General features: G+C 33.0%; 1 protein-coding gene across 1 annotated transcript; it reads left to right on the top strand.

Moving 5' to 3' along the window:
• Nucleotides 1-7,492: 7,492 nt before the first annotated feature.
• Nucleotides 7,493-8,749, top strand: LOC127115609 (CSC1-like protein RXW8). The gene has a single exon (XM_051047114.1). It carries the CDS (start codon nucleotides 7,899-7,901, stop codon nucleotides 8,565-8,567), a length of 669 nt encoding a protein of 222 aa, XP_050903071.1. The 5' UTR covers nucleotides 7,493-7,898; the 3' UTR covers nucleotides 8,568-8,749.
• The last annotated feature ends 234 nt before the right edge of the window (nucleotides 8,750-8,983 follow it).

Genomic DNA, 8,983 nt, shown 5'->3' with positions numbered 1-8,983 from the left:
TTCTTAAGAGTTTTCAATATAATGTTAGCTTTTGATAGATTTTTTCCACAATCCTCTTTACAAAAGGATTGTAGTTTTAAGATGGCTTTCCTCTCAACAAAACACAAGAGTTTTAACTACAAAAACCTCACAACCAAAATATTTTACCATTAGGACATCTCGAAACAAATGAGAGTTTTTAACACCAGGCTAAACTCACAAACCAAATAGAGGTTTTAAATACAGAGACTTCCCAACCATACAAAAGTTTTACCAGGCTCACCTTAACAACCAAACAAGAACTTTTCAATCGATTTAGATCACAACAAAAAAAACTTCTCACAATGAGATATTACAACAATGCCCCACATCATAACTAAACACCTCATATATAAAATAATTCACTCACAAAATCACTAAGAAAAAATTGAAGAAATAAGAAAAGAGAGATATAAGAGTGATAAATGACATTATAAATATGTTTTCTAGTGTAAATGAAACGATAAATAAATCCTCTATTAATAGGACAAAGTGTGACTCAAATATGGAATGAATTTATGGACCTTTTAAGACTCATAATCGATTATGCCACATGGATAATTGATTATGTAGTATAAAAAATAAAGATTTTTAAATGTGTTGTCATTAGTTGATTAAGAGACCTCATAATCAATTATTAGGGTTGAAAAAATGATAATTGATTATCCTAATAGTATAATATAATATGTCATGTAAAACACCTTATAATTGCTATAAAATCCACAATTGTTAAATGTCTTCTAATAAAACTCTAGTACACAGTATGAAAATCACAATGGAAGACAAATTTGATGAATTTTCCATCAAGACTGGAGTAGGCCATATGCGAGGATGAAAGGATTTGAACCATTATAAACAATGGTGTGAACCGTCTAGTTATCTTTCTTTTACATTTTAGAATTTGCTTCTTTCTCGTAGAGATTTAATAATTAATGTTTATTTTTGGTTAATTAATTGTGATATCAAAATTTGTTTTGTTGTTTGTCTGAATCTATTTTTGGGATTAAGTCATAGTAAAAGTTGGACTTCCTAATCTAAGTTGAAAAAAGTGTTAATTGACATGTTGCTTAATTGGTGTCCACGATTATTTTTCATTTTTTTTTCTACTTTCTCTATATTTGATTCAATAGTTGTAGGTCCTAAAGAAATTTAAAAACCTTTCTTCATAAACTTTTGTTTTCGTATCTATTCAACCCTTCATACATTTCATCTAGTAGTGGTCCTAATAAAGCGCATAATAGAGCTTCAATATTTTGCTGTGAGAACTAGAAGTATTGAAAAATATTGATGAACAATAAACTCGAAACATGATAAGGAGTGAATTGTGATATCTAAATTTCAATTTTTTTTTTTTTACAAAAAACTATTGATTTAAATTAGAAGTAGAGAATGAGCAGTAATACATATAAAGGACAAAAAAAGAAGATAAATGACAACAATATAAATAGATAGAGTAATAAAGATCACATAAGAGATAATCCTGATTTGACCTTAATTTAGGCGATCTACTTCAATCCGCAATAGTCTCCTCTTAAGATTTTCACTAAAAACAATTTTGAGCTTTTACACATGATCAAATCAACATCCTTACAACAACTTTAACTTTTGCACAAGATCAACTCAACAACCTTACATAAATAACTTGAGCTTTTATACAGGTTCAACTCAACAACCTTCAGCCAAGATTTTTACTAGTTTATCTTGCAAACTTCAAATCTGTTACAAGATCACAAGAGAACTAAGCTCTTGAATAGAGAAATTTAGCGCAACAATATATGACCACAACTCTCAAATGGAGACTCTCTCTCTCTCTCTCTCTCTTTCTCTCTCTCTCTCTCTCTCTCTCTCTCTCTCTCTCTCTCTCTCTCTCTCTCTCTCTCTCTCTCTCTCTCTCTCTCTCTCTCTCTCTCTCTCTCTCTCTCTCCACACTAAGACAATGAATAGCGAATAAAACTTATAAAAGAAGGAAAGCAATAGAGATATAAGAGTTGATAACTCAGGAAATTGGTGTTTTAAGAAGTGAGAACAAAAATCCTTTATATAGAAAAAAATGGCTAAAAAGGAAACAATTCATGGGTCTTGGCGCTTCCTAGTTGATTAGAACATCAACCTAATCGACTAGGTTAATCCCAAAACGGAAACCCTAGTTTCATGTGTCACTTAAATTATTTACAGCATATCTAATCGATTATGAGGTGTTACTCTTGCTTTTATTTATTAGATGAAGGGCTTAATCGATTTGACAATTGAGTTTTTCTATCTAGGTTTATTAGAAAGCTTCTTAATGGATTAAGTGCTTGTTAAAAATTGTTTTTAAGAAGTTTTAAGAGAAATATGAAGATTTTCAAAAGGTTTCATTATGCGTGTGCATTTCCTTAATACCTCAAACTTTCTATTGCTTCATTTATATTTAACTGATCAAAATACAAGATAAAAACACCTGACATAAGATCAGACGAGCTTTCACAACTTCACAACTTCAGTTTCTTCTTGTTTTAAATTTGTTTAACTCTTTCAAATGTAACTTTGAACAATTTGACTAGTGCTTGGTTCTTGACTTATTTCATGTTCAATTGTCATCATATAGACCTTTATAAGACATTTACCTGCATAGCACATAGATCCATAATATACCCCTTTTTATGATGACAACACATATCTCAAGGAGGTGCTAAATATAAAATATAGATAAAAATATTTGAATTATACTATACTCCCCTTGAGAGCATAATTCTCCCCCTTTGTCATTATAAAAAAAAGACAATGATTTAAGATTCCTAACTCAATTCCTATAAAAGAAATTCTTTAAGAAGGGGTTTTGTATAAATAGGTGCCAATTGTTTAGATAAATATGAAAAGTCAATCACACGATCTCCTTTTTCGATATGATCCCTAATAAAATGGTGTCTAATCTCAATGTGTTTCATCTGAGAGTGAAGTATTGGGTTCTTAGTGAGGTTTATCATGCAAGTGTGATCATATTTTATCAGTATAATTACGATATTAACTCCGTAATCACTTAATTGGTGTTCATCTATATAACTTGTGCACAACAACTATCTGCAGTGATGTATTCTATTCCAATTATGGATAATGCAACACTTGCTTGTTTCTTGCTATTCCATAAGACAAGCAAGTTCCAAAGTAAGTGACACATATCAGTGGCACTTTTTTCGATCCAATTTACAACCACCTAAATCAGAATCGTTGTAACCAATGAAACATAATCAACATGTTTTAGGTAACATGAATCCATCAGTGGTATGCTATTGAAATATCTCATCTTGTGTTTGAGAGTAGAAATATGTGATTATTTGGGGTTTGGTTGAAAATGTGCACACATACATACAACACACATAATGTCATGACGATATGCATTAAGATAAAGAAGGGAAGAAATCATACCTTGATATTTTATATCTTCAACTACTTTTCATTGTTTGTACCTATCTAAACTACACAAATTGCTCATTGAATTTGAGAGCTTTTACTTTTTCCATCCTGAATCTTTTTCATACCTCTTTATAATATTTAGCTTGATTGATGACAATGCTTCCTTTGATTGATGAATTTGTACTTGAAGAAAGTACCGAAGCTCCCCCATCATAGACATTTCAAATTCATATTGCATCATATCATAAAAATCATTGCATAAGGACTCGTCAGTAGCACCAAATATAATATCTTGAACATTTATTTGCACATGTAAAATGTCATCTTTGAATTTCTTAAAGAAAAATATTGTATCAACCTTTCCTCTTTGAAAATTATTTTCAAGAAGAAACTTTTCAAACGTTCATACCAAGCTCAAGGGGCTTGTTTTAGACCGTAGAGATCATTTTTCAACTTTAAGACACAGTTAGGAGAAGAAAAACTTAGAAACCTAAGAGGTTGATCAACATATATTTCCTCTCGAATGTCACCGTTCAATAACACACCATAGACATCCATTTGGAAGAGTTTGAAATTTAAAGGCAATTAGAAAAATATAAGCGTCCTTATGGATTATAATCTAGCTACATAGGCATATGTACCATTTAAACATATGTCTTCCTGTTGATTGTAGCCTTTCACAACAAGCCTAATTTAATTTCTTAAAACATTACCATTTTCGTTCAGCTTTTTGCGAAAGACTCATTTGATCCCAATCACTAGTTTAGACAAAAGTTTGGAAACAAGTTCTCAATTTTTATCTCAAAATTATTTAAATCATATTGAATATAAAGATATTAATGTTTGTCAATGATAGCTCTTTTGATGTCCTTTGACTCAGTTTGTGAAACAAAATCCATAAAGTTACATACCTAGTTAAGGGAGTGTGGAATTATGACTCCCTTAGAAATATTCCTATAATGTTCCGGATCAAATGTCTTTTGTTATCCTCCATTGCTTGGGTAGATCCTGATGATGTCTGCTTCTTTGTTTTGATTGTATTGAGCTTAACTTTGATTTTTTTTCTTAATTTTGTATTTTTCTTGATTTTGATCTTTATTTTCATCTTGATCTTTATCTTTATCTTTGTCTTAATCTTGATCTTTATCTTCTAGAAGAGTGTTCTTCACAATACTTGCACAATCAAAAACTTTTACCTCTATTGGCTTGGGGTTCACTTCATCAAAGGTAATATAGACTGATTCATCTATAGACAAGAATCTTTTATTAAAGATTCTAAAAGTTGGACTAGAAGTGGAGTATTCTAAAAATAAATCTTCATAAATTTAAGCATCGAATTTTCCAAGGTTATCCTTCCCGTTATTGAGGAAAAGGAATTTGACACCAAAAACACGAACGTGGGAAATATTGGGCTTCCTGAAATTATCTCCGTCTGATGGAAAGATGTCACGCACAATATGTTGAACAATGTGTCTGGCAAGATTAATACAAAAACAGATAAATTGCAAATAAACTGAATAAACACAAGTAGTTGGTAACCCAGTTTAGTGAAAATACACCTATGTCTGGAGGGTGTTAACCCAAGAAAAGAAATTCACTCTTAATAGTAAAAATACAAATTGATCTTAGCGAATGAGTGATGAACCTAAACACAACTCAAACAAACTCTACCCTTTTACAAAGGAATGATTCTAGCGAATATAATTCTGACAACTTAATCAAGAAAAAAACAAAGACTTATAGACACAAAACATACCTTGCTTGTTGTATCAAGGTTTGGGTATTCTAAATGTAGAGGTTCTCCTTAAATAGAAAATAACCCAATTGCATGGCCCATTAAGGTTTCAAACAAAACTTGTGGCTTAAAGTCAATTGAAAAGTGCAACTCAATAATCCGATTTAATTTGATTTTCAATCTTTCATAAGTTAAATCTCCATTAATCATATTTGGTCTTGATGCTTTATCTTTTTGGAAATCTTTCCTAAATCAAAAAAGTGCCTAAATAATCAGACAAATAAGAAAACAAATTAGGCACGGGATTTACTTTTGTGCAACTGGCTTTTGAGGCAGGGTGTGGGACATATTGCTCCACATCTTTGCCTCAATATGTGGGACATCTTGCTCCACATATTTTCCTCAATGTGTGGGATATCTTGCTCCACATCTTTGCCTCTTGTTTTGAGCTCATAGAGACAGGATGTCTCAACATAATGTCATGGCATCTTGTATTACATGTTGTCTATAAAATCATTCCAATCACTTCTAACAACACTTCTTTTCTATGTATAACTCATAGAGCTTCAACTTTAGAACTGGTCTTATCCAGACATGCTTCATAACATAACAGGCTTTAAAATTGACCTACATGTGTCAACACATAACCTATACAGGTCGATACATGCATCAAATGTGTCGACACATGACTTACATAAGTTGACACATGCAACACATTTTTCCAAAAAATCATGATTTTTTCAAATCTGTTGCATTCTTTTTGCCTCCAACTTGCACACATATATATACTTCATACATGCATCTTTTCAAGATACGAAACTAGGATTATCAAATAGTTCTCTTCATCTTCAATCTATGTTCTTTGTAAACACATAAACAAACTACATATAATCATTTTTTTGGTGCCATCTACAATCAGTGTTGATAACATCTAATCTTGGTCGTTGGATTGTAAATTGGGTTGAGGATCTTTGGGGTTTCAAATAAGAAAACCAAGTTGGGATTTTCCTTCAAGATCAAGTAGGGATTTTAAGGTTTTGGACAAGATTACACAAGTTGGATTCGATCAAGCGAAAACATTGAAGAATTGGGGTTTCTTACAAAGGAGTAGCATGAGACGGTGGATCATCTTGGAAAATCTTGGTTTATAATAATTAGCAATTTGGATTCGATCGAGTGAAATCTTTGAAGAACTGTGGTTTATTGAAAAAGAGTAGTGTGAGACGGTGAATAATATTGGTATTGTTGGGTGACTTGATCAAGCTCAGATCAAGGGAAGATAAATTGTTAGAATCGACATCAAAGATATGGCTTGTAGGGTTAACTTGCTACATATCTCGTGTAAACGAATTTTGCAAAGTAAGGTTAATTTTCATCATCTCAATCTGAGTTCAAATTGAGGGAAGACGTACCCATAGCAAGGCCGACTAGGGAACTGCCTAAACAAATCTTTGTGTACTCTCTCTCTCTCTCTCTCTCTCTTACTTATGATTTGCAAATTATTAAATACATCGATTATGCGACCAATATGTTTGGTTAAACATTTTGATAACCTTTTGAAAAAGGTTTTTTTGAGTTAATCACAATATATTAGATTGTATTTGGATTTAAAATCAACAAAATCATACAAAATTCTAAACTAAATTAATTTCACAAATGGTGTTCGATAATTTGTCTCTATTGAGTTTTTGTGCATTTTGTCATTGGAAATATACTTTACTATTAGTGTAGCATTCAAGTGACTGTGATTAAAAGTATTTTGATCAAATTTGTTCTTATTATCTTAATTTGATTCTATATATGCATATCTGAGATTTTCAATAGCGTTGTAGTTTAAACAATTCGATCCATGTCACTTCCTGTCATACCCCGATTTTGGTCTTGAACTTTTTATGTTTCTATTTTTGTTTAGCATGCTTGGCCTAACCTTACTTTGGTTTTATATGAGGATTGGTCTTGGTCCAAAGTCATGGTGTTGTTCATGTGATTGTTAATACACATATGGTCTTGGTCATCCAAACAACCAACCTTCTTGTGTCACAAGCCAATTGCCAATCATGCCACTTGATTCATGAATATCCCTTTCAAATCCTAATCTTATACCATCATTTCATGGCCTTGTTAACACATACTACCAGTCAAGTCATGTTCTTTTCAAAGTCAAGCATTCAAGTCATAAAATAAACCAATTGTAAAACAAATTTCAATCCACATTCCATTTCATTTCTCCCTTCAACATTGTGATTTTTGAACCATGGTGTTCCTAGTTTCTCTTCATTGACAATTTGTTCACCTTTACGCATGCAGTATTCGAGTATTTTTTGTTGCTGCTATCATCTGCACAATTTTAGTGCTTCCAGTGAATTATTATGGTCATGACAGGATACGCAAAGACCTACCTTTTGAGTCACTGGAAGCCTTTACCATTGAGAATGTCCAGGAAGGATCCAAATGGCTTTAGACTCATTGTCTTGCATTATACATCATATCATTGACAACATGCTCATTTCTTTACTTTGAATACAAGAGCATTACTAATTTATGCCTAGGACATGTCACTGGATTGCCTCCAAAACCAAGTCAGTTTACAATTCTTGTCCGAGGAATACCTTGGTCCTCCGAGGATTCATACTGCGAAGCCGTGAAGAAGTTTTTCACATATTACCACCCAACAACATATTTGTCACACCAAATAGTGTATAAGTGTGGTGCTGTTGAGAAGATAAAGGATGATGCAGAATATATATGTAAGATGTTGGGTGATGGTGTTGAACACAGTTGTAAGCCAAGCATTGTGCAATGTTACTTTTGTGGAGGAACCAATAGTTTTAAGATTATTGCAAATGAAACGGATAGTATACATTCGAGAACAGGCTTAACTGACGTGCACATAGTTGCAAGAAAAAAGGAATGTGCAGCCGCCTTCGTGTTCTTTAAGACTCGGTATGCTGCCCTTATGGCTGCCCGAAATCTTCAAGCATCAAATCCTATGTTATGGGTCACAGATCAAGCTCCTGAACCACGTGATATTTACTGGTCCAACCTTTGCATGCCTTACAAACAACTTTGGATTCGAAAGATATTTACATGGGTGGCTTCTTTCACCTTCGTGTTACTATTTCTCATCCCTGTCACATTTGCACAAGGCTTGACTCAATTAGACAAGCTTGAGAAAATGTTCCCTTTTTGGATAGATATACTTCAAAAGAAATTTACGGTTCAACTGGTGACTGGTTACTTGCCAAGTGTGATTTTGGTTTTATTTTTAATTGGTGTTGGACCAGTGATGATGTTGCTTTCAGCAGTGGAGGGCCCAATTTCCCGTAGTTGTAGGAAGAGAAGTGCATGCTACAAAGTTTTGTATTTCACTATTTGGAATGCTTTTTTTGTCAATGTTTTTGCCAGGTCTGTTATTAGTTAACTCTCAGTGTTTACAAGTATAACAGAACTACCTGCCCAACTTGCAAAGGCAGTTCCAACACAGGCTACGTTCTTCACAACATATGTTTTATCATCAGGGTGGGCAAGTCTAGCTTTTGAGATTATACAACCGTTTCCTCTTTTTTGTAACAGATTCTAAAGACTAGTACTCTGCTCTGGGCAAGATTCATATAATGGCACCCTAACTTTTCCTTACCAAAAAAAAAACAAAAACACAATTTCAGCTCCAGCTGAAAATTCTGAAGTTATAGAGTCAGATACAACACAACTTCAGGATACACTTTCACAATTGAATGTATACGAGAACCAAAATGTGATCATAGCACAGCATATTCGTGTTCCAGAGACTGATCGCCGCCGGCTGACCTTTGGTACCGTCGGGGTTGCAACGGAACT

The sequence above is a fragment of the Lathyrus oleraceus genome, chromosome 1, assembly GCF_024323335.1.
Source record: "Lathyrus oleraceus cultivar Zhongwan6 chromosome 1, CAAS_Psat_ZW6_1.0, whole genome shotgun sequence".
Taxonomy (NCBI): Eukaryota; Viridiplantae; Streptophyta; class Magnoliopsida; order Fabales; family Fabaceae; genus Lathyrus; species Lathyrus oleraceus.
Note: the sequence above shows the minus strand (reverse complement) of the source record. Positions and strands in the feature narration are given on the sequence as shown.

What these genes read in the sequence shown, in the direction of transcription:
- LOC127115609 (XM_051047114.1), top strand. Translation starts at nt 7,899, where the DNA reads ATGTTGGGTGATGGTGTTGAACACAGTTGTAAGCCAAGCATTGTGCAA.